The sequence below is a fragment of the Drosophila montana genome, unplaced genomic scaffold (assembly GCF_035044405.1).
Source record: "Drosophila montana isolate Dmon_TW-CO22-7 unplaced genomic scaffold, ASM3504440v1 contig_787_1, whole genome shotgun sequence".
NCBI lineage: Eukaryota > Metazoa > Arthropoda > Insecta > Diptera > Drosophilidae > Drosophila > Drosophila montana.
In genome coordinates, this window is record NW_026999082.1 from 107865 (window position 1) to 132858 (window position 24994).

The 24994-nt window shown below is 44.2% G+C and overlaps 4 protein-coding genes across 7 annotated transcripts; 2 read left to right on the plus strand and 2 right to left on the minus strand.

Annotated features, from left to right (window-relative positions):
- Positions 1-672: 672 nt before the first annotated feature.
- On the minus strand, positions 673-2772 carry LOC135440082 (glucose dehydrogenase [FAD, quinone]). The gene has a single exon (XM_064699091.1). The coding sequence runs from the start codon at positions 2726-2728 to the stop codon at positions 815-817; it is 1914 nt and encodes a 637-aa protein (XP_064555161.1). The 5' UTR covers positions 2729-2772; the 3' UTR covers positions 673-814.
- A 2166-nt stretch (positions 2773-4938) lies between these two features.
- Positions 4939-7012, plus strand: Eo (Ecdysone oxidase). The gene has a single exon (XM_064698982.1). The coding sequence runs from the start codon at positions 4939-4941 to the stop codon at positions 6832-6834; it is 1896 nt and encodes a 631-aa protein (XP_064555052.1). The 3' UTR covers positions 6835-7012.
- An 830-nt stretch (positions 7013-7842) lies between these two features.
- Positions 7843-13243, minus strand: LOC135440032 (glucose dehydrogenase [FAD, quinone]). Of its 2 annotated transcripts, XM_064698990.1 has the most exons (3): positions 13087-13243; positions 10402-10853; positions 7843-9511 (listed from the first exon to the last, which is right to left on the minus strand). In XM_064698990.1, the coding sequence occupies exons 2-3, from the start codon at positions 10781-10783 to the stop codon at positions 8013-8015; spliced, it is 1881 nt and encodes a 626-aa protein (XP_064555060.1). In that variant the 5' UTR covers positions 10784-10853; positions 13087-13243; the 3' UTR covers positions 7843-8012. The 2 variants fall into 2 exon arrangements, with proteins under 2 accessions (XP_064555060.1, XP_064555061.1); XM_064698991.1 differs by lacking the exons at positions 10402-10853; positions 13087-13243 and adding an exon at positions 9596-9889 and having other exon boundaries at positions 7848-9511.
- Positions 13244-14267: 1024 nt separating this feature from the next.
- Flo2 (flotillin-2) lies at positions 14268-23340 on the plus strand. 3 transcript variants are annotated; one of them, XM_064698992.1, is made up of 5 exons: positions 14268-14459; positions 17012-17120; positions 20359-20926; positions 21442-21625; positions 21700-23340. In XM_064698992.1, the coding sequence occupies exons 1-5, from the start codon at positions 14370-14372 to the stop codon at positions 21877-21879; spliced, it is 1131 nt and encodes a 376-aa protein (XP_064555062.1). In that variant the 5' UTR covers positions 14268-14369; the 3' UTR covers positions 21880-23340. The 3 variants fall into 3 exon arrangements, with proteins under 3 accessions (XP_064555062.1, XP_064555065.1, XP_064555064.1); XM_064698995.1 differs by lacking the exons at positions 14268-14459; positions 17012-17120 and adding an exon at positions 19928-20246 and having other exon boundaries at positions 20339-20926; XM_064698994.1 differs by lacking the exons at positions 14268-14459; positions 17012-17120 and adding an exon at positions 20086-20246.
- The last annotated feature ends 1654 nt before the right edge of the window (positions 23341-24994 follow it).

The following is a 24994-nucleotide window of genomic DNA, read 5'->3' on the forward strand; positions in this document are numbered from 1 at the left end:
GAATCTGAAAAATATGAGTTTTTGTATAAAATACTTTTATTTTCATCAAGATATTTCGACCTAACTTGGCATATACGAATTTTCTCTTTTTAAATGGGAATCATTTTATTTAGATCATTTTACTTTATCATATATGTAGCTGCCATTGGAAGAGTCGGTCGATAATGAAGTTCTTTTATGAAACACTTATTTTCTTTTTAAAATATTCCGATTAAGCTCGGCATAGACGAGTCTTACAATGTTCTTCATATATGAGCGGAATCTTATTAAGACCGTTTTACTACATCAGATAGTCAGTTGGAATAGTGGGAAGACTCTGCCAAAACAAATGAGTTTTTTTCTTCTTCAACATCTTATTAAGATCGGTTTATTATATCATTTAGTTGCCATGGAAAGACTCTGCGTAAAATGTTTTTATTTTTGTACAAAATACTTTTTCTCCTTCATGATATTCCCACCAAACATAGCATATACAAGTCTCCGAATGCTCCTTATATATGATAACAATCTTATTAGGATCCTCTTACTATATCACATAGTTAGAATAGTATGAAAACTCTGTCGAAGAATAAGTGTTTGTGTTTCGAGAAATCTTGAATCAAAAGCAGCCAAACGGACTATTATATCATATGGCACTTTCAAGCCACAAGCCCTAAAGAGTATTCAGTCGTCGGCATGCCGTACTTTTTGGTTCATTTATACATTTATTTATAGATGCTTAAGCTAAGAAATACGAGCTACAGCTTGGATTCGGTTCATAGCCAAGATCAGGAAGCGAGAGGTGTGCGGGATGGGGGGCCAACCTAGAGCCAACCTAGAGCCAACCGCCGTGCGGATAATGATGCCAATCCTCCTTGATAATGTCCGCGCCGCGCTCGGCTATCATCAGGGTGGGCGCATTCGTGTTGCCGGTGGGAATGGTGGGCATGATGCTGGCATCGATGACCCGCAGATTGCGCAGCCCGCGAACGCGCAGACGCGGATCGACAACGCCGTACGGATCCTGGAGGGGCGCCATTTTGCAGGTGCCGACCGGATGGTAAATGGTCTGCGAATAATATCTGGCCAGGCACTCCCAGAAGGCATCGCTGAGGTACTCCACCTCGGGACAGTTGCGCCACTCGTAAATGTTGAGCGTGGCGTTCAGCCGCTGCATGGCCGGCGTCTGGGCGAGTTGATGGGCCAGCTTGAGGCCCTCGACCATGACGGCCATGTCGAGCGGATCATCATAGTAGTTGGCATGGATCAGCGGATGGACGCGCGCATCTGGCGAGCGCAGCTGCAGATAGCCGCGCGAACGCGGACGCATCAGCAGCGGTGCGATCACAAACGAATCCTGATACTGTATGGGCTCGAAGGAGTCGGCATAGTTGGCCAGCGTGATGGCGGCGCCGCGTCGCCCGATCATGCCGCCGTCGGCGCCGTAGCCATAGCTGCCCATGAAGAGCTGGACATCGGGCCAGTCTGCATTCGGCATCGATGCCAACTGATATCGTGTGCTGGCAAAGCCCATCACCTCGCTGACGGGCATGGCATAGAAGAAGCCGTTCTGGTCGTGAACAAACGCCTCCACCGACTCCTGGGTCAGCATTTCGGGCACTATGAAGGACATGTGCGTGCCCGGCTGCAGGCTGTCAAAGGTGTAAATGGCGCCCGAGGTGGAGATGTGATCCTGCAGATTCCCGCCGACGCCGGGCAGATGCTGCACCAGTTCGATGCCCAGCGGCAGCAGCTGGTCGGCGGGCCCAACGCCGCTCACCATCAACAGCTGGGGACTGGCCAAGGCGCCGGCGGCGAGCACCACCTCCTTGTTGGCCAGCGCCAGATGCTGGACGAGGCCGTGCTCGAAGCGAACACCGCGCACGCGTTTGCTGCCCGGCTCGATGTCCAGGCGCTTCACGAAGGCCTTGAGCACAATATCCAGATTGGGTCGCTGCCAGCTGCGACGTATATAGCCCTTGTTGGCGCTGCATCTGAGGCCATCCCTCAGCGTGCCGTGGGGCGGGGCGAAGCCTGTCTGTGTGCGTCCATTGAAGTCGCCATCGGGATGGGCCATGCCCAGCTGGCTGGCCGCCTCCATGAAGACATCGAGCAGCGGCGATGGGGATCTATAGCGTTCCACGCTAATGGGTCCGCCATGGCCATGATAGGGGCTCTCCTCGTAGCCGGGCACACGCATGTCCTCGGCCTTGCGAAAATAATGCAGCACATTGTTATAGTCCCAGCCGGAATTTCCAAGCTGGGCCCAATGATCGTAGTCGCGCCGATTGCCGCGTATATACATCATCGCATTGATGGAGCTGCAGCCGCCCAGCACCTTGCCCCTGGGCCAGAAGCACTGCTGATCCTCCATGGCCAGGCAGTAGCGATCGGAGGGCTCTGTCAGATACTTCCAGTCCCAGGGACTGCGCTGGAATACCGGATACAATTGCGGCAGATCCATCAGGAGCGGCTCGTCGCCGCCCGCCTCCAGCAGGAGCACACTCCACGCCGGATTCTCGGAGAGGCGCGCCGCCAGCGCACAGCCCGCCGAGCCGCCGCCGACAATGATGAAATCATAGCTCGGACGCAGCTGCTCAATGTATATGGTGCGTACGCGCTGCTGCTCGTCGACAATATCCGGACGATGATCCTTGATGCCCTTGTTCAGCATCAGGATGACCAGCGCCGAGGGGCCCAGCGTCAGCAGAAACCGCCACACGGTCACAAACGTGTTCACCGCCGTCATCTTCGATCCGCGCCGATTCGAGTCGTGTCGAGTCTGGACTGAATCGAGTCGGCGCGTGCAACTTCGCAATTCCCCAAAACGCTGACCCCGCCAAAACGGGTGCAATGACCATTCGCCACATTCTCTCTCTCTCTCTCTCTCTCTCTCTCTCTCTCTCTTTCTCCGGCATTTCGTAATAGTACTTTGCCTACCCCACCCACCACTCAGCTAGAATTGGGCCGTTTGCTTTGTCGAATACCCTGTAAACTCACAACTCGGTCACATAATATCTACAGTTTATATATACATATATATATAACTAACTGACTGATTGACTGACTGACTGAATGATCATCAAATCATATTCCACCCGCAACTGTGGAATATGGGCGAAAAGCGAAACAACTTGCATCCGATCGGTCGTTAACTGATTTTTAAACATCTTCGCAAATATTCATTTCCACGCCTTCCGGGGGAAAAGTGTGAAGCATTGTCTGAGCGAAAGTTTAGCTTTCAGCTTCGAACTCATTTAAAATAGCGAAATACTATGATTAGAACTGTATGTTTTCACATTTGAAAGATTTGCAAATATTTGTGCTAATTGTCATTTGCGACGTAGAGCTGAAGATGTATTTTAACATGCCATGTGCGAAAAATGGGTGGAAATCGAATGTATAGAAATCGTTTTTATAGCATTTTATTAACAATTTGTTGAATTTAAAAGGGAAAAACATTTGCATTATATGTATTTAATGATGGGGTGAAGTTTACCTTGCGACGAATTTGGAAAGGGAGGTCCAAGGCAAACCTTCTCCACAAGCGTCACACTATGAGGCTGTTGCCTAAAAGTTCTAAGGGCCATTAAATGAGGGCTATTAAGTCAAGCTTGCCATATGGAATATTTATTTATGTCCATGTTTTGAAGTAATATAAAACATCTTGGCCTGGCAACGCCGGGTAATACACGCTAGTATGATTAGACTGCGGGACATTCGATTGCAACGCTAAACGCAAACAAGACGAACAAATCAAAAGACACAACCGAAAACTGCACAAGCAGACAATAAAAAACATGAGAAAAAGTGCTGAGACTAGCAGATACCCTGTGTCCAATTTCAACCCATACTTTGGCACTTATCTGCATCGTTTATACGATGTTAAATGGAATTAAATAAATCAAATAAATAAATTAAAATTTTATTTATATAGAATTTGTGATGACTGGGCATACCCCTTAGAACGCAATTCGTGTGGACAGGGTATGCTGTAGGAAACGTCGCTGCTGCAGCTAACAGAGTCTGTCAACGCTGCGCTGTTCAGCATTTAACAGCTCATGTTAATTAACAGCGAAAGCCTACGCTCTCTCTCTCTCTCGCTCTCTCTCTCTCTCTTTTATTCAGTGAGTTCATTGTGCATTGCGCTTGACTGAGGAGTGCGGCGGGGGGCTGCATCCACAGCTGTTACTTGGGCGGCATTAAGTACTTAATTACAGCTCAGTGCAAACAAACGGAAACCGAAAACAGGCGAAACGCACATACAGATAACGACCGAGCGAAGATAACGGCACGTTGCACTTGCAATACTCTTTCCGACAAACAGATGCGCTTTTAAAGCTGAGCTTTAAATCCGATCGATTGTTTGTTTTTTTTTTTGGAAATTATACGATGTTCGAACTGTAAAGCTTGTAGTTGCAGAGTTTAAAGAAGATTCGTCGAAAGACATATCCATTCCATATAAGATATAATAGTTCGATTTCGATATGTGAAGCTAATGAAAGCCAAGTTTGGTTAAAGTATCTTGTTAAAAACAAAAAAGTTGTTCGTGTAAAGACTTAATTCGTGTAAAGATCGTTCCGTTGTGGCCGATATCGACATATATCATGGAAATCAATTTAAAAACAGATTAAAAGTTCTCTTACAAATGGACAAACTGTATTTGCTGATCTAAAATATATATTATAAATTTATTTATCTACATTTATTTTTCATATACTTTATCTTTAATATATTTTTGTCTGATTTTATGTGAAACTTTTTTGTGTTTTTTAAATATTTTCGAAACATATATATACTCTACACACAAACATATAAATACTTCAAGTATCGGGGCGTTACACACTTGGTGAGAAATTTGTGCTGCCCGCTGCAAGGGTATACGGATATTGTATTTATTGGGCTCACATTTGATGGGCACACGGCGCACAGCCTTGGCCCGGCCGCGCACAGTTCATAATGAGACACACGCGTCGACAAGCTGCAGCCAAATTGGCAGCACTTTTTTGGCTGCTGCTGGCAGTAGCTGGCGGCGAGACATTGGGCATTGGGAGCTCCAGCGATTGGCCGCGCCGCCGCGAGCCGCCGCCGCCGAGCGGCGCAAGCTTCGACTATATTGTGGTTGGGGCGGGCAGCGCGGGCGCCATTGTGGCCAGACGTTTGGCGGAGCAGCCGAACGTAACCGTGCTGCTGCTGGAGGCGGGCGAGGAACCGCCGCTGGAATCGGAGTACTATGCGCTGAGCGGACGGCTGCATCACGACGCGCGCTACATGTGGCTGGACGAGGCGGCGCCGAGTCCGCGCTGCTGCCAGGCGATGCAGCCGCCGCACGGCTGCAGCTGGTGGCACGGACGCATGCTCGGCGGCAGCGGCGCCATCAATGGCAACATCTATGTGCCCGGCAGTGCTGCCAATTTCCACGACTGGCGCTGGCGTCTCGGCCTCAATGGCTGGGACTGGCCGCAGGTGCAGCGCGCCTACCGCCAGCTGCAGCAGCGCCTGCAGCCCAGCCTGTTTCCGCTGGCGCCCGCCATGCGGCCGCTCGCCGAGCTCATCTATGCCGCCAGCGCGGAGCTGGGCGTGCCCCCACTGCAGAAGCCCCTGCTTGCGGGCAGCAGCATCGGCTACACGCATCTGGTGCCCGCCACCATTCACCTGGCTCGACGCGCCAGCAGCGCTCGCCAGTATCTCTCCTCGGCCCAAGGGGCGTGGCCGGACGATAACTTGCAGCTGGTGCGCGGCGCGGAGGCGCAGCGTCTGCTGCTCAGCGCCGGCGGGCGACGGGCGCGCGGCATCACCTATTATCACGTGGCGAGCAATCGTACGCTGTGGGCGTGGTCGCGCCGGGAGCTGGTGCTGAGCGCGGGCGCGCTCAACTCGCCCAAGCTGCTGCTGCTGTCCGGCATCGGGCCCGGGCCGCAGCTGCGCAGGCTGGGCGTCAAGCCGCGCCTGCAGCTGGCGGGCGTGGGCCGCAATCTGCACGATCACGGCATGCTGCCGCTCTACCTGCGCTTCACGCGCACCTGTGCCTTCAACAGCAGCGACGCTAGCGTCGGCAGCGATGGCAGCGATGCCAGCTTCGCCATGATGGGCTTCATCAACTCGAGCGCGCCGGCCTGCGGCATGTCGCAGCCGGATGTGCATGTGGCGGCGCACACGCTGCTGCCGCGCGGCAGCGCTGGCAGCTTTGGCTACTTGGGCTTCCGGACGTCGCTGATCGCGGCGCAGCGTGCGGCACTGCAGCAGACGGCAATGCTGCAGATTATGGGCTCGCTGCTGCTGCCGAGGTCGCGCGGTCGCGTCGAGCTGGGCAGCGCGGAGCCGCGGCAGCCGCCGCTGGTGCGGCATTGTTATGCGCGGCATGCCGCGGACCGTGCCACCTTGCTGCGCTATGTGCGCTACGTGCAGCGCCTGGCGGCGACGCGCGCCTTTCGCGGCTGCGGCCTGCGGCTGTGGCTGCCGCCGCTGCCCGAATGCGACGCCCTGCCGCCGGACTCGGACGACTATTGGCTGTGCCACATGCGCTACATGTTTGTGGGCGCGTGGCATGCAGTCGGCAGCTGCCGCATGGCCGCCGCCGGCGACCCGCGCGGCGTCGTCGATGAGCGGCTGCGCGTGCGCGGCATCCGCGGGTTGCGCGTCGTCGATGCCAGCGTCATCCCGGAAATAACGGCGGGCAATACGAATGCGCCCACCATGATGATTGCCGAGCAGGCGGCGCGCATGATACGCGAGGATCAGCTGCAGCTGGAGCCAGTGCAGCAGCCGGACGAAGCGGAGATTCCACAGTCAAATGAGGCAGTGCAGCAATCGGCTCCAATCAATCCAACCAATCAAATACCTGGCAGCCAATAGAACCAAAGACCCAAAGCGGGTACGAGATCTGATAGGCCAAAATATACCCTCACTTAGTTGAATAAATTAAAATATATAGTATATTATCGGATTGTGCCCATATACAACAGAGCAATAATATCCGAATATATCCCGACTTAATAAAATAAATGTATATATATTGCTATATATATATAAGATATATGCTGATAATATCCATATCTAACAGATATCACTCGTATCTAGCCTTTTTTATGTTATAACAACCGCTATCAAAATAAGTACAATATAAAGTTGTTAATAATCTTAGTGTTAAGATCTTAAGGTCCAAAAATATGAATAATACCTATTTCGAAGAGCTTATAATATATAACTATTCGTCAAAATATTAAATATACATTTATATATGTATATATCAGAATATGTCCTGCATTATATATAAATGTATATACATATATATATATATATTTTGATCAAAATATATATATAAATCAACCCTCTTTTGAAATGTTATGGGCATTCGCACTTATCTGTCATATAGAAGGTTGCTGGTTCGAATCCTCTTCAAGTCGATAGACGTAGAGATATATTTGAACTAAGCCCAATGTCTTTTGAGTGTTATGTTCATATTTTTATAACTATACAAATATATATATATATATATATATATATATATATGTATATATACAAAAACTATATGATATTGTGGTGCGATGCGGTCGTAACTATTATGGATAGGCTTAAGCAGAACAGACTGATACGGATAAAAGCAGATATATAAGCTATATCGACTCGGCTGTTGATTCAGATCAGGTATATATATATATATATATATATATATATATATATGGCATATACTTCAGCCGTTACATTTGTGTAAGCTGTGAGTCATGTTTTCCATTGTAGCCAACTGAGAACTCATCCGAATTGGATTGTTCTACGCATTTCAAACCTCAGATTCAGTGAAATTCTCATTTTAATGGACACTGGTTCGATGTTTCATTCAGTTACAATAAATACATACAATTTGCTTATAAATAACAAAAAAAAAAACTATTAATAAAGAACTTGCATTAAGTCTAAGGAGCACAAAAAAAATAAATAAACAATATAAATACACGGACTCGCACACAGATACACACTCGCACACACACACACACACACTCACACAGAGACGCGCACGGGTAGAGTTTTGCTTATCAGACTATTGTATTCTTGATCCAGAACTCCTTGATCATATCGCTGCCCTTCTCGGCGATCATGATCACCGGCGCATTCGTATTGGCCGAGACCAGCTTGGGCATGATGCTGGCATCGATGACGCGCAGTCCACGAATGCCGTAGACCCGGAGCTTGGCATCGACGACCGCATCCTTGTCCCAATAGGGACCCATTTTGCAGGTGCCGACGGGATGATATATGGTCGATGTATATCGCCGGACCATGCACTCCCAGTAGCTGTCCGTGAACGGAGGCAGCTGCTCGCAGCCCGGCCAGCGTATACTCGAGAGCCGTGAGCCGAAGCGCTGCATGGCCTTGGTGCGGGACAGTGCGACGGCAACCTTGACGCCCTCGATGAGGGTCTTCAGGTCGAAGTCATCGGCCAGATAGTTGGGAAAGATGTAGGGATAGTCGAAGGGATTGCTGCTGCGCAGCTTGATGCTGCCGGTGCTGCGTGGACGCAACAGCATTGGTATTATGCTCCAGGCATCCCGATTGTTAATCGGCTCGAAAACGGACCGATAGAAGGCGTCCGTTAGGCCGTGCGCCTTGCGCAGCTGCGAACCGCCATCGGAATTGGTCGATCCGGACACAAAATGGAACTCTATGTCCGGCCAGTCCAGCGAGCTGTTCGCATACTTGGTATTCACATAGGCGAGACCCTCGACGCCGCCGAGAATGGTGAGCGGACCCTGGCCGAATACCGCATACTGCAGCACCGTGGACATGGTGTGAAATCGATTCTCCACTATGGAAACCGGCTGATTCACCAGAAATGTGAGCCCGCCCAGACCGATGTGATCCTGCAGATTCTCGCCCACGCTCAGCTCCTTGATGAGTGGTATGCGATGCTTGGCCAGCTGCTTGCGTGGACCCACGCCGCTCAGCATCAAGAGCTGTGGACTGTTCACCGAGCCGCCGGAGAGGACGACCTCCTTGGTGGCACGCACATGGTAGAGCTTCTGGTCCTTGACAAACTCGACGCCGAATGCCAGCTTGCTAACCGGATCGATCATAATGCGCGTCACATGCGAGTTCATCGAGATGTGCAGATTGGGACGCAGTCGGGCCGGACGGAGGAACGCCTTGGAGGTGGAGCAGCGGGAGCCACGCCTTGTGGTACCCTGGGCAATCATAAAGCCCGTCATTTTCTCGCCATTCAAATCGCGATTGTCGTAGCCCATCTCAACGCCCGCCTCCACAAAGCTGGCCGCCAGTGGCGTGTGGTAGGGTGCCTCGCCCACCGTCAAATAGCCGCCCGTGGCATGGTAGGGCGTGCTGGCCAGGTACGGATTGGTATTATCCTCCGACTTCTTGAAGTAGTACAGGGCATCGCGATACGACCAGCTGGGATTGCCCAGCGCCTCCCAGTTGTCATAGTCGTGCTTGGATCCGCGCAGGTAAAGCATGTAGTTCAGCACGGAGCTGCCACCCAAAACCTTGCCTCTGGGCCAGTTGCAGCGTCCGCCTTGCATAGCTGTAAGAAGCAGATCGTTAGATGTGTAAGAAAATGATAAAGATGGAAGCTCGTTGGATGGAAATTCCCTGGGGGGGGAAATACCTTGGGAGCTATTTTTAAAGTAGGCTCTTTGGGGAATACCTCCTTTGAGAGGAACTTCATAAGTAACTAAACTTAAGAAAGAAATCCTTTTAGCAGACTCCTACCATGAAATGCTAAAAGAAATCATTTTACAAAGGATGCCTTTAAAGAGAGTCTTCTTTTTGAGGGATACCCTGAGGGCGAAGCTCTTTAGAAGGGATTTCCTTAAGGAACAAGTTTAAAATTGAAATCCTTGCAATAATTTCTTAGCAGTGAATGCAAAGAGAAAACATTTCTGGAAGATTGCTCTTTGAAAGAAAGTCTTTCTTAGAAAGGAATCAAGAAAAAATATTTAAGACAACATGATTCGATTGCTAAACGGGAACCTTCGTACCTTCGTTTTGAGGCATACTTCTTAAAGTGAGCATTTCAGAGAGAAATTCCCCTGACAAAATAGCTAAAGAAAGGGGGAAAAACATTGAAGATGAATTGCTTAAAGAAAATATCTTTAAGAAGGGAATTCGTGGAGCGATTCCTTTGCAAGCAAATCCTGCTTGGAGGCACTTACTTGGAAGAAAATCTTTTAGGAATACCCTTTTGGAAAGAAACCTTGTAGAGAAAGAGTTGCCAGTGGAAATTATTCAGTAAGAAAACCTTAAAGGCATTCCTTTTAGAAGGGAATTCGAAAAGGTTACACCTTGGAAGGAGAGCTAAGAGGACAATTCTTAAGAAATGAAAATTCCATAGTAGCAAAGCGCCTTGGAGGAATTTAGGAGATAAGCCAATAAGAGAACTCTTCCGTAGAAGGTTAGGTTTATGATGCTTACCCAAACACGATTTGCCCGACGGTTCCGTCTTGTACTGCCAATCAATCTTGGAGAGCTGCAAATAGCCGGCCATCAGGGGCACATCGGTCAGTTCGGTCTCATCGCCGCCCGCTTCGAGGAGAAGCACATTCCAATTCTCCACCTCGGTCAAGCGATTGGCTACCACAGCGCCGGCTGAGCCGGCGCCTATCACTATGAAATCATAGTGATCCAGTATGTCATCGCTGCTCACATCGCTGGGCTTCGACTCGGGATCCATGATCTCCTCGTACTGGAAATAGGCCACCGCTGCCATAAGCATGGGTATGAACCAACTGTTGCTGGTTGCCGCCGTCACCGCGCCGCCGATCGCCGAGGCAGCGCCCACAATAGCCGAGCTCATGGCTGGAAGCCTTCCTCCGATTGTGCTGTGTCCAAGTCAAGCGATGGCGATCTTCCAACAAGCGACGTGTCTGCAAAACTAACAGAAACAACTCAGTGAATATGTCATGAAAAGTCACGTTTGTAATGTATGTAATCGGGTTAGGCGATTCGCTTGCTTTGGGAACGCAGCTTTTCACGCGCCTCAACATTTCGATCACGAACTTGCCGCATTTCGGCGATTTCGTAACCTGATCGCGGCTGCCATTTGTCATGCATACCCTATCCATTTGCCCAACAGGGCATTACAACACGCCCGACTCGCTTATCAGAGCCAAACGATCCGAATGGAGTTTCAAATTTAGCTAGCCCTCAACTTAACCTCAATGAACTGGTTCTAAAGTTCTATCGATTCTGCGAAAGCTGAGGCCTTGAGCTTGAGAGCTAAACAGTCCACAGACGGTCTCTGCAAAGCTTTTACCTCATCATTTAGCTAGATAGGAGGGATAGGAATGGAATTCTGGCAGGTGAGTGCATCGCCGAGTATCGCCCTTTTATCGCTTTTGCATCTTCCAGCGATATTCATTCGTTTAGTTTGTCGCATATTCTAGAGAAAGTGAATCCCTTAAGAGTGCCACCAGGAAATAGGCAATGCATTCGCAGAGACATTACGCAACAGTGTCGCCTGGGAGATACTTTAGCGACACGATAGAGATAACATTGGAAAGCAAAGAGCGTGATCTGGCAGCTAGGAAGAGATGTCGCCTGGAAGATACATTTACATTACGAAACGAAAAGAAAAGTGTTTGAAAGATAGGAATAGGTATCACCTGGAAGATACATTTACGATTTATAAAATAGAGAGAAATAGAGTCTGAGAGAAAGGAATGGGTGTCGCATGGGAGATACATTAACGATACATCAGAAAGAGATTCCATTTAGAAACGAAAGGCGACGTTTCTGAAAAATAGGAATATGCATCGCCTGGAAGATACATTTGCGATGCAATAAATAGAGCTCACATTGTGAAACGAAAAGCGAAGTATCCGAAAACTAGGAGGAGGGCTCGCCTTTAAGATGCATTAACGATACATAATATAGGAAGAAGTGTCGCCTGGGAGATACATTTACGACAGGAATAACTACTTCCTAGTTAATTTGTTTTTCTTTTAAAGAGCTGTCAAAATGCCGAAAGTAATATATTAGTTTTTTGTAAATTTCCCAGCGATGAATATGGAAAACATTTCAAATGATTGAATAGGGGAAACAATGGGCTGTGGAGCTGTAAGCGCAACCGAAGTTTGTTGCACGTGTTGCTCGTGTGGAGTTGGTTGGACCCAGCTGGAGCCAGCGTTCGGAGTTGGGGTAAAAGGCCTCCCGCATAAAAGTGAAATCTTTGCTGGCTATTATAAAACCTCAACAAAAAAAGAAGATAAATAAAAAATAAAAACCTAGCGAACGGCGCTTTTCACTCCATTATTTCTGGTCAAAAAGCCAGGCAACAATTGTTGTTAGTACACACACACACACACACACACACACACACACACATACATACCTATACATGTGTGCATGCGTATACATGTGTGCATGCAACCAGTTTGTTGCGCTTGCAACGGGGCGTGGCAAGCCGCCCTATCGATAGACGCTGGACATGTGGAATGCCAAAAACGTTTCCTGTCGCTGACTTTGCATAATCTTTGGCTAGCTTCGAGCTAAACTAACGGCTAAGTGTGGCAGCACTAGCCATTGCTGTTGTTGTAGTCGCAATTACAAACTTGTTGTTGCAAACAGGTTGCCACTGCGCCGAGTTGAATGTGCGCAGCGCTGCTCAAGTTCAAGGTACCAGCGAAAAATATAAAAACATATTTTAAAAACATGCCAAAGCACAGCAGCAGCCGCAGCGGCAGCGCAGCTTTTGTGCAGTCAGCAGCGGCATGCGAATAGCCGCTAAATAGTTGAGCACACAGCGCTAAAGAGAAATGCATAACAGCAACAGCAACAACAGTTACAGTTATCACAACGAACACTTAACGAAGCGACTATGAATCACTTTCGTTGAGAAAGCTTCTCTGGCGTAGGCGTCGCTGTTGCTGTCGCTGCGGCTGCGGCAGCGGCTGTTGCTGCTGTTCGCTGTCGCCGCTACGCATGCGTCGGCTTAGAATTTTGTTTTCTGCGCGTGTCTTGTTGTTGCTGTCGCTGCTTTTGTTGACTTTGATTTCTTTTTGCCGATGGCACACTTTTGCATTCTGATTGTGTTTGTTTACGCGCGCACACACACACACACACACATGTGTACTTATAAGTTGCCCTTCTTTTACTCACTTGCGCTTTGAAGTTTTGTCAAAGGAGTTAAAGCTTTTGCTTGCTGCTGCTTTTGCTTTTGCTCACACTTTAAGCTTGCGTTCGAGTGGGTAAGCTTTCTGGTATGCTTTCTTCAACACTTTCTTTCTGTGCGCTAACTGCGGCCGCGCGCTGCGACGTTCGCTGGGCAACTGAGGCATTGAGGCATTTAAACGGAGCCCAAACAGCCACAGTTAGAAATGGCCACTTCAAATCGCTCTCTTTCTCTTTCTCTCTCTCTCACACACACACACAGATGCACAGTCGAAGCTTGTTCGTCTGCGCCTTTGCGGCTGCGCAGCCATCGTGCTGCCCTTTGGCTTTGCGGAGTGGGTTTGGCGGCGGCGACGGCAGCGACGGGAAGCGGCCTGCACTGTTGTGCTGTGTGCAGCTGGCGAATTGACCCGTTAGCTGGCACTTCAAATGGCCAATCGCTTCCTGTTTGGCCGCTCTTGCCGACCCTCTTGGCGCAATACACGCTCATCCATCAACTCTTTGACGCGTCGTGACGTGTTTGCCGGCACGTAGACAGCCCACACACAAACACACAGACACACACACGCGCGCGCAGAGCTTTGGCGACAGCGAAATGCTTTCACTCTTACTATATAAGCCACTGCTACGCTGCGCCCCTGGCCGAAACAAAGTGCGTGCGACATTTGTGGGTCAGCTTCAGTTCGGCAGAGACCTGGCCTGCCCCAATGACGTCAGCAGTGCTCACAGAGAACAGCAAGCTACGGCAAGTAGCCAAATTTTTAGCGGTAAAACAGCTAAGTGTGGCTTAAAGCGCAGGCAGACTAACGCTATACCCTGTAAAATGTAGCTCACATTTTAAATGAATATAAATTGTAACTTAATATGAAAAGGTTTTTATTTGCGTATCAAAATTATTATTTATATTTGTCCAACACTATTTTAAAGTACACTAAATGGGATGAAATTACTTATATAAAAAAAAAAGATTTAAATATATAAAAGAAAATATATTAAATAATAAATAATTTAATGTATAGTAATTCCTTTTGATATTCTAGCATTTATATTATGATCAAATATGCATTTGCAAATTTAGCTTTAAAAAGGCTAAATTGCCTGCACTATTAAATAACAACTAACTCATTCACCCTCTCTCTCTCTCTCTCTCTCTCTCTCGCTCTCTTTTTGCAGGTGGCTGCTGCGGTTCGACGAAGAAGCGAACGATCGTCGGCGGCTGGGCCTGGGCCTGGTGGCTGGTGACGGACGTGCAGCGGCTCTCGCTGAATGTGATGACACTCGATCCCTTGTGCGAGAACGTGGAGACGGCTCAGGGCGTGCCGCTGACCGTGACGGGCGTGGCCCAGTGCAAGATCATGAAGGTATGTGGGCGGGCGGGCGCCAGCTTTAGCCACAATCTCTTCTTAACCACCTTCATCGAGTATCCTAGCAACTCTCCAAGTGAGAGAAGTATTGTTGCAGCTTTTGAGTTATGTTATGCAAGTTTCCTAGCTTCTCCCCCCTATTCTACAGATATTCATATGCATATATGTACATACATATATATATATATATATCGTATATCGTATATATATCGTATAGCGTATATCGTATATCGTATATAATAATTACCTATCTAAACTCTTGTATTTGGCATGCATTTTGGTAGCTACGTAGAAAAGCGTCTGAAATTTGGCTTCCTTTGAGCAAATGGAACTTATTTTCAATGAATATTATATAAACATATTGTCACTTATTTTAATCCCATTTAGCTATTTTGTTTTGTTTTATGTACGTTTTAACTTTTTCCAATCCCCTCCCCTTAACAACAAACACAAAAAAAAAAACACAAAAACAAATTCAATTCAATTATATTTAGCCTTGCAAGCGAATTAGATCTGATCCATCAAAAGTAAGTTTAGAATGAATCATAAATTTGTCAAAATTCTTTAGTTTCCCACAAAACTCAGTCGACACAGTTCACATAGTTTCTAGTATAGCGTTTGAATCATTACTGTGACTCGCACTGTAACTCGTATGCACAACATTCACAGTATTCACAGGCGCTGTGAATCATTTGTCGCACTGTCATTTAAAGTATTGCTGTAAATACGCTAATAGAATAATCAGAGCAACGCATTTACATAAGGAATCAGCTCTTATTCGAATCACTTTGTGAAATATGCACGCAACTAGGAATTGCAGATGAGCACATTTCAATCATAGTTTACTGCTTTGGCAAATGATTCATTCATACACAGTAACTGACATCCGATTCATTGTTGTACCGTAAACAAACTCCTGCTGTATATAGTAGCAGCTGATCTCGGAACTCTAGGGCAGCACATTTGAATCATTCATCTCACATATTCACTCATTCACAGCAGCTGTGAATTGAATTACATTTGGCTCTGTCGTATTTGATGTATTGGCATCAGGGTTACTTGGAGTACCTATGTCTTATTCTGTTCAGCGTGAATCAATAATCACAGTACCTACGATTCAACCATTCACAGTGGCTGTGAATCACATCGATTATATTCGATAGATTCTTAATTATGCTCATATACGTAATCGCACACACAATCGCCTATCAGATATTAGTTATTGTTTTTCACTTACGATTTGATTCGCAAAGTTGAACCTATTTGGATCAATGATTCGAAATTATGTTCTTACTTAATTATTTCATTTCATTATTACAGTCATCTTCGTATAAAAATAATGATTATGCTAACAACGAGGTAGGTTTATTGCGTTTACATCATTTCTTCTTCTTGTTCTTCTGCTATATATTACTTTCGATTCGGTTTGGTTGATCAACTTTATTCGATGTATTATTGCAGAAATAACTCACTCACACACTTACTCATCCACACACACACGCACACACGCATACGCATGCACACATTTGAATCGAAACTCAGAGATCTGAACTCGAAAGTCCTGTTGTTAGCTGCCATATCATTTGCTGCATGTTTGTTGTTTGAATATTGAATTATGATTTGTAACACATAGCTAGCCAGTATTTCATTCATTCATTTTAATGGAGTCTACAGTCTATATATATATATATAACAGTCGAAATTTGTTGACATTTGTGTTTTTTTTTTTACCTTTTCTCTACTTTCTTTTACCAACTACTTACCCTGCGCTCGAATCGCTCGAATCAAACTCCAATCAACTCAACTCAACTCGACTCGAATCAACCAACTCAACTCATCAAACGAATCCGACTATAAAAAACTCAACTGTAAATGATAACAAATCAAAATTAACAAAATCGCTTGACAAAAAAAAAAAAAACATAAACAAATCTAATATATAATATTATTAAACAACATCATCTGATTGAATTGCGCCTACTGCTAAACGTCTGCTAATGTTACTGCTAATGTTACTGTTAATGTTACGGTTACTGTTATGGTTACTGTTATGGTTACTGTTATGGCTACTGTTGCCAACGCTCAATGTGTGTGCGTGTGCCTCTGTGTGTGTGTGTGTGGGTTCATATTAATCACAATTACTCACACTATCTAAAAATTACCCGATAAATAACCAATAACTATTCAACAATTACTCAAAACTACTCATTTATTTGGCTGTGGCTTTGGATCATCAACATCCGCTGTGGCTGCTGTGCTGCTCTGTCTGTGTCACTGTCTCTCTCTCTCCCTCTCTCTCTCTCTCTCTCTTTCTTCTATCTCTCTCTATCTCTTTCTGTCTGTGTGCCGTGTTGATCGACAAATACCAATTAATAAATAACACTTACATCAACCCATCTAACCAATCATTCGCATACCCAAACACACACACACACATACACAACCAACCACACCAATATACACTCCCACACACACACACACACACGTGCACACACAAACACACACACACGCACACACAGATGATGAATGTTTATTATTTTCATCATCAGGCCGACGAGCTGCTGGGCACAGCCAGCGAGCAATTCCTGGGCAAGAGCGTCAAGGAGATTAAGCAAACCATTTTGCAAACCCTGGAGGGACACCTTCGCGCCATATTGGGTAAGATATAATACATAGATGTAAGAAAAATATATAAATGTATATATGTATAAATCTAAAAACAAAATACATTCAAAACTGACTGACGGATTGGTTGAATCAATGATTGATGATGTAAGAGCTGGAAAACTCGAAAAAAAATATATATATTTTATTGGCTGATTGATTTACTCAAATTGAATCAGTGATTGATAATCAACATGAGAGCAAGAAAGCTTGAAAAAAAAAATATATATATATATATAGCTGGCTTATAGAGTAATCTGTTACTCATGATAGATGGTGATTGATGGTCAATGTAAAGGCTAGAAATATATATAAATACATACATATATTAAACTGACTGGCGGACTGATTAACTAAGTGATTGATGATCAACGTAAGAGCTAGAAATATATATATATATAGCCGACTGACTGACTATACAAAATTGAATGACTAGCTGATTGACTGACTCAGTGATTGAAGATCAACAAAAGCTATAGAAATATATACATAAAACTGACCGACCGATTGACTGATGAATTTATTAATGATCAAAGAGAGCGTTACATAGTTAGTAAACTATATATGTATATATAAAACTGACTGACAGTGATTGATGATCAATATAAGAGCTGGAAATAAACAGAAAGTATGGCTAATATTGGCGAAAAACCTCGTGTGAAAGTTTCTGATATGTCGTTCAAGTTCAACATCCGATTGGCTTTAAACTCATTTTCAAAGATCGTTGTGAAAATTTATTTGAGACGTGTTTCACTTTTTTGGTTCTCGGGTGGCGATGTTTAATCTATAAACACAAGTCATTCTTATTGACTCATGTGCAAAATATTTGACTCAAGTCAGTTCCCAGATGAGATAGAACCAAATACTTAGAAAACAATTCGCTGATGTAAAACTCGCTCATTTCAATTCATTGAGCTCTAAACCACTTGAGCTTTTCGAGTAGAGTGGATTCCATTGAGTAATAAGCAGATATATTTATTACTCAATGAGTGGATTCATTGGGTCTCAAGTCTCTCATCAGCAGCTTCTAATCAAGTTATATAACGCGAGCTGGCCTTGGCTGCCAATTGATTACACTGATCAAACTGAACTTGAATGGTTTTACGAGTGCAGTCAACCGAGCTGTGAGTGGTATTCGAATCAAACCAAATGCCACTCATGAATGCGCGTAATTGCGGCTTGGCTCGACTCGCTGGAACTGCCGAGCGGGTAAGAGCCCTGGCGCTATAATCGCAATATATGTTACTTGTTATTGTCGGCATATAGCTATATGGCTATATAGCTCGGTATATATCTCATTCCCAAGGCGATTTCCATTTGTGCAACACGTTCACAAATTCAATTAGTTTAGTCGGCCCGCTCTCGCGGCTTAGGTTATTTTATTTATTTTGTTCTCTTCTTTTGTATTACTTTTTATGTCAGTTGTAAGCACGTCGAGCAACGCGTCGGTCGGTCGCGACGTCTCCGAGCGGGTCTCAAGTATATAGCCAGACGCACAGTCGACTGACCCGGCCTGGCACGCCCCGCCTCGCACCGCCCCCAATAGGTCGTTTAGCTTACATATGTATGTACATTCAATGGAATCGCGTGTGAACGGCACAGCCGATGTGTGCGTGTGTGTTTAGTTCCTGACCTTGAACTTGTTTGGGGCATAACTCTCGATATCTGAATATTTAATTCAGCTAGAATATATAGTTTAAGAAACCAAAACAATTTCCGTGTCAGTCAAATGGAAGGTTAACTAAGTATACATATGTCATCAGGTTTTGTGTTGAACGGTTTCAATAGAATAGAAAACTTTATAGTCAAGGAAAATAATTGATAACTATTCAGAAACTTCAGATATATATATCTAGTATATATATAGGGAAACTTAAGATTTATATATCTATATAAATAGGACAATCTATTGTCAAGGCATATAATTGATAACTATTCAGATACTAAAGATATTCATATCTTTTACCTAGGAATATAATTGATAACAGAAACTAAAGATTAATTTCCATTTATGTAGATATATATAATAGATATATCTCGGTTAAATGAAAGCCGTGCAAACATATTACTTAGAGTCCCTTTAAAATAGTATAGCTAAACCAAACATTCTTCAGCTTCAAGTCTGACATATCTGTTAAAGTAAAGATAACTTGACGATATCTTGCAGTGTCTGCAAATATTTGGTGTTATTTATATATATGTACATATCTCAAGTGGCAATACCTTTCTGTGGCACAGGTGGCAACTCTTCTCTAGCTAAATACAACAAACTAATTACCTAAAGCTTCAGAGCCTAACTTAGTCTTTGAACTGAAGGACACACGGAAATCCAACATTTAAACTAGTAAAAAATAGAAGAAAATGTTAAAAAACATGAATCTAAAAAGAAGAGTTGCCACCTAGGGGAAGAAAAGCCAAACAACAAGAATTTCAGCATTACATTTCTACATAAAATTAAATTAATAACAAACTTTTTGTTGAAATGCACGAACAAAAATGGGCTTAAGAAAAACCAGACAAGTTTTAATAAAGAAAAACAAATTTTTTAGTTCGATTATTATATGTTTATTTGTGCTCAAGTGAATTTTAAGAGCTTTCAACTTAAACCAAGTCAAATGGTGCTTATTTAAAGCAATTCATCGAAATTAAAGCTTTGCAGCGCATCTATCTCGCTCTAACAAATGCTGAAGAGCATGAATTAAAGCTTTCGAAAGAGAGAGAGAAAGAGAGAACGCTATGCTCATCTCGCTCTAACCAAAGCTCAAGCGTGTAAGCTTTAGGCACCTTTCTAGACGTGTGCGTGTGTGAAAAGCTTTGGACGTGACGTGCGCTGATAAGCCCAAGACTAGGCCGATAAGACTGCGCCAATGACGTCAAGAGTAATAGGAAATGTTTTAATTAAAAGTCCAGGGCAAGAAGAAGAGCATTCAAGTGAACAGCGTGTGCTTAGATTAAAACAGTTATTAGGCGTGTCCACTGCCGTCAGTACAAACTTGCCCGCCTTGGGGGAATCAACTGGGGGACTAACTGGGCCTAAACGATCAGAGCCATGTCCATGGTATGGATGGGCACCTTCAAGGTGGTCATGATCGTGGGCATTACCTGGCTGGTGGTTAGACGGTAAGCGGTCCACGCAGCTGAGCCCTGGCATGCCAAATTGATTGATATGTCGCCCTGTCTCTCTCACTCTCACCTTCTCTCTCTCTCTCTCTCTCTGTCTGTCTCTCTATAGGAACGCTTACAGTCGAGGAGGTCTACAAAGATCGCGACCAGTTCGCAGCTCTGGTGCGCGAGGTGGCCGCACCTGATGTCGGCCGCATGGGCATCGAGATCTTGTCCTTTACCATCAAGGACGTCTACGACGATGTGCAGTATCTGGCCTCGTTGGGCAAGGCCCAGACCGCTGTGGTTAAGCGGGATGCCGACGCGGGCGTTGCGGAGGCAAATCGTGATGCCGGCATTCGTGAGGCCGAGTGCGAGAAGAGCGCCATGGATGTGAAGTACTCGACGGACACCAAGATCGAGGACAATACGCGCATGTACAAGCTGCAGAAGGCCAACTTCGATCAGGAGATCAACACGGCCAAGGCCGAGTCGCAGCTGGCCTACGAGCTACAGGCGGCCAAGATACGCCAGCGCATCCGGAACGAGGAGATCCAAATCGAGGTCGTCGAGCGGCGCAAGCAGATCGAGATCGAGTCGCAGGAGGTGCAGCGCAAGGATCGGGAACTTATCGGCACCGTCAAGCTGCCAGCCGAGGCCGAGTCGTATCGCGTCCAGACCATTGCCCAGGGCAAGCAGTAAGTAAACAAATTCCATATACACTCGAAACAAATACGCTGGCATCGTGTAAGAACGAGCCTTAATCCCGGACGTATCCCAATAACTAGACTTTCAAATGCAGTTGCTCTTCTTTTCTTTTTTTTGATTTGTTTGCTTTATTTCAATTTTACTGTTTTTATGGAAACAACTTTAATTAATTTGTTGTTGTTGAGCTTAAATCAAGTAAGAGCGAGAGTTAAACGCGGATATATTCTCATTACAAGACTTTCAAATGCAGTTGTCCAGCTCAGAGCTTTCCTACCGGAAGAACTTTTTATCCTTTTCATAATCAAATACATGGATAAGTTCTATCAAAAGTTAAGGGAAATGAAAGGAACTGAGATTCGAACTCAGAGCTGGCCTCACAGATGTAGATAGAGACCAGGTTCATGAGCCGAACCTTGCTTGGACATTCTAGATCCTTGCTAGAGTGTGCTATAACAGCTTGTGTGATTCCTTCCGCTAACCGATTTCCACTTTCCCTTCCACACAGATGCCAGACCATTGAGGGTGCACGGGCCGAGGCGGAGCGCATACGGAAGATCGGTTCCGCGGAGGCCCATGCCATTGAGCTGGTCGGCAAGGCGGAGGCGGAGCGCATGCGGATGAAGGCGAATGTCTACAAGCAGTACGGCGATGCGGCCATCATGAATATAGTGCTGGAGTCGTTGCCCAAGGTAAGACCGAGAAAGAGAAAGAAGAGAGGCAGAGAGTGCGGTAGAGACTAATCAACTTTGATATATGCTTTCAGATTGCCGCCGAGGTGGCCGCCCCATTGGCCAAGACGGATGAGATTGTGCTAATTGGTGGCAACGATAATGTGACCAACGATGTGACACGCCTCGTTGCACAGCTGCCGCCCTCGATCAATGCGCTGACCGGGGTGGATCTGTCCAAGGTGCTGGCCAAGATACCCGGCGCCAAGGCGTGAAACCTAATCGAATGGGATGTGCAGCAAATGGCATTGACGACGTAACCCCCAAAGGAATTGCAACTGGAAATGAGAGAGCGAGCAGAGAGAGAGAGGGAGCAGAGAGAGATCGAGAGGAGTTAACCAAAAACGAGAATGAGAACGAAAGAGAGAGCGAACGAGCGAAAGAGAGAGAACGCATTTGTTAGAGCGAGCTGGCGAGCGCATCAGAAATCAAAGGAATCGAACGATAATCTTACATATATAGATATATATATATATATGTATATACATATGTCATATAGCATATAGCAAAATGTACTCCGATATTATATGTATATGTGTGTGTCAGTGTGTGTATGTGCCACACCACGGCAAAAGGCCTGGCCCGGGCATAGTTGGATAAATCAGTTAAGCAATCAGATATCCAGCTAAAGCTAAAGCTTATATCTAAAATTAATGCATTTCGCAAGCATTCGCAAACGCATTTTGTGGCCTTTTCTCGATAAATAAGCAGAGATTACCAAAAAAAAAAAAAAAAAAAAATACCAAAAAAAAATACCAACAAACAAATTTGTAAACAAAAGTTTATTGTGCAGTGTGTTAGTTACTTACATATATGTAGATACACTTATATACAGACATATATATATATATATATGTATATTCACATACGTGCACACACACATACACATACACAAACATGTGTATTTGTATTTGCATTCGTAACTGTATTTGTGTTTGTATTTGTCGTCATCGCTGTCCATTTAGTCCATAAGCTGAACTACAGTCGCACAAAACCATCAAAAAAAAACGTTTCTTTAACATGAGCATCAACTGAAACAATGCTGCAAGTTGCAACAGTTTGTTGCTTTGCAACACTGTCCGCAATTTATTTTCCGACCACGCATTGAGTTCAAACTACAATTACTGCCTGATCGCATTGACATCGTCCCACTGTGCCAAACGGGACCAACGGGCAACACCTTTCACTTACGCACACTTAGTTCAGTGCACACTTTACAACACTACTTTTACTATGACGCCACTGTCGCCGCCGCTCTTCCACCCACACACACACACACACACACACACACACACATAGACACCAACACTCTTACAACATGCGTTCGAATTATTAAAATTCTTTGTAAAATGTTTACTTTTTATTATGCACATTCATTTATATTGTTTATAATTATAATTTTTTTTGTTTTTAAGAATTTCTCTCACCATTTTTTTAAACATTTCACAATTTGTTTCTTAGTTTTTAGCAAAAAAAAAATACAAAATTTAAGCAAAAATTACAACAAACAAAATTATCACAAAAACATAAGAAAAATACTAAACAAAATATCAATTTAAACAATTTAAATTTAGTTAAAGCAATTTTGTAAGTCCACATAATGTCATTGTCCCCTGTAACGATTAATGAACAACTCTGTGGAGTTATCAAAATACGATATTTGTGCGAAATCTCAATCTAAGTTCGTTTGAATTTGCTTCAACACAAATTGGTTTTCTAGTATAATTAGACAAGGCTGCAATTCTTTCAAATATTTAACGAGCTGCGCGGCAATTAAAATGTATTTCCAAATAGATGGAGAATGGAGAATAGTTCAATCAAAAATTATTATGATACTTGAAACGATTGTAAAGTCAGTCAAATGAAGCCGGATCTGAACTGTTCAATTGGGGTTTAATCACTTTTCAATTTTCAGCACATTTTTAGGCGAAATATTGCTAATATTGGTTCTAATTTAAAGCAAAGCAGTTTATGACGCACTCCCAAGAAAGCTGGAATGTTAAATCTCATACATATACGACTCATTTAGACTGAGAAATCTTTTTACAAATTTCAATTAGTTCGTCGGGGAATACTTTTTATTTTCCCAACAGCTCGGAAACAGTTTTTGCGGCCCTGTAAAGAACACACACACACACACACACACACACACACACACACAGAGATTTGTTTATGACAATGATAAAGCCGAAATGCGAATACACAAAATGTTAAACTGTGCATTTGTCGATAAGAAGAAGCAACATTAATAATTACAATAATAACAAAATGTAACAAACTCTAGATGAACCGAAGAATCAGCAAAGTAAAAGCATTTACACACAATTCAAAATAACAGAACTATAATTTTATATATATATATATATTTGAACAAAAAAGAATATATATATATATATATATATTTATATATATATATGGTAAATATATTTTTTTTCTATTGTATATTAAGCGCAAGTAACTTAAATTGATATATGTTTCAGAGTGCAGAAGAATAACTAAATAAATCGAATCTAAAATTTTGTGTATTTTGTCGTAAATAAATAAATTTAAAAGAAATAAAACAAATATATGGCAAAAAACGAATGTCCTTTTTAGAGAAATAGCCATAACTTTGCCATTTCCCTGCAGATTTTCAAAACACTTTTCTCAGCTGTTTTAATCGATTAGCAATTATGTACATTCTGTTGGCAAAGGGACATCCCGACAATCCATAAAAATGGGATCCGTACGATTTTAAAAAAAGCATAACATTTCAAAATCAGACAGTATTTACCCGAGATATTCAAAATATATCATCGAAAAAATTTGGATTTTCGAACCGACCCCGATTATGAGATAAAACGTGATGTAACCCCTTGCTTTTTGGACGCTTTGGTTCAAAATTTATATTTTCATTTTTTTGATGCCAATCGATGGTACTGATCCTTACGAGTCCAAAATGGTATAAAATTCCAAAATCTGACAGTATTTGGCGGATATATTCCAAAAAATCATAAAAAAACGGTTGACTTTAGAAACGAATTGTTTTTTGGTCAACAACTTTTTTTAAGCCATGGATTTAGAATTTGTTTAAATGCCAATCGATAGTATTGATCCATACGATCAGCCCGGATATTGTGCGCTTAGGTCAATTTTTGCGACCAGCCCCCCAAGAACATTTAAATGTGAAATTTATGATTGAATCCTGGAAATCCTTGAATGCCAAGCAATAGTCAATGACAAACGAATATCTTCTTTAGAAAAATAGCTATAGCTCTGACAGATCCTTGCAGTTTTTCAAAGGACTTGGTGCGTCAGGATCGCAAAGACCAACTGCTCTATGCGTATCGA

Bases quoted from the DNA above. Each gene is read 5' to 3' on its own strand.
- LOC135440032 (XM_064698990.1), bottom strand. From the start codon at position 10,783: ATGAGCTCGGCTATTGTGGGCGCTGCCTCGGCGATCGGCGGCGCGGTG. The intron at 9,512-10,401 runs GTAAGCATCATA...TGCTTCTTACAG, and splicing joins GTCGGGCAAATCGTGTTTGG to CTATGCAAGGCGGACGCTGC.
- Eo (XM_064698982.1), top strand. From the start codon at position 4,939: ATGAGACACACGCGTCGACAAGCTGCAGCCAAATTGGCAGCACTTTTT.
- Flo2 (XM_064698992.1), top strand. From the start codon at position 14,370: ATGACACTCGATCCCTTGTGCGAGAACGTGGAGACGGCTCAGGGCGTG. The intron at 20,927-21,441 runs GTAAGTAAACAA...CCTTCCACACAG, and splicing joins ACCATTGCCCAGGGCAAGCA to ATGCCAGACCATTGAGGGTG. The intron at 21,626-21,699 runs GTAAGACCGAGA...ATATGCTTTCAG, and splicing joins TGCTGGAGTCGTTGCCCAAG to ATTGCCGCCGAGGTGGCCGC.
- LOC135440082 (XM_064699091.1), bottom strand. From the start codon at position 2,728: ATGACGGCGGTGAACACGTTTGTGACCGTGTGGCGGTTTCTGCTGACG.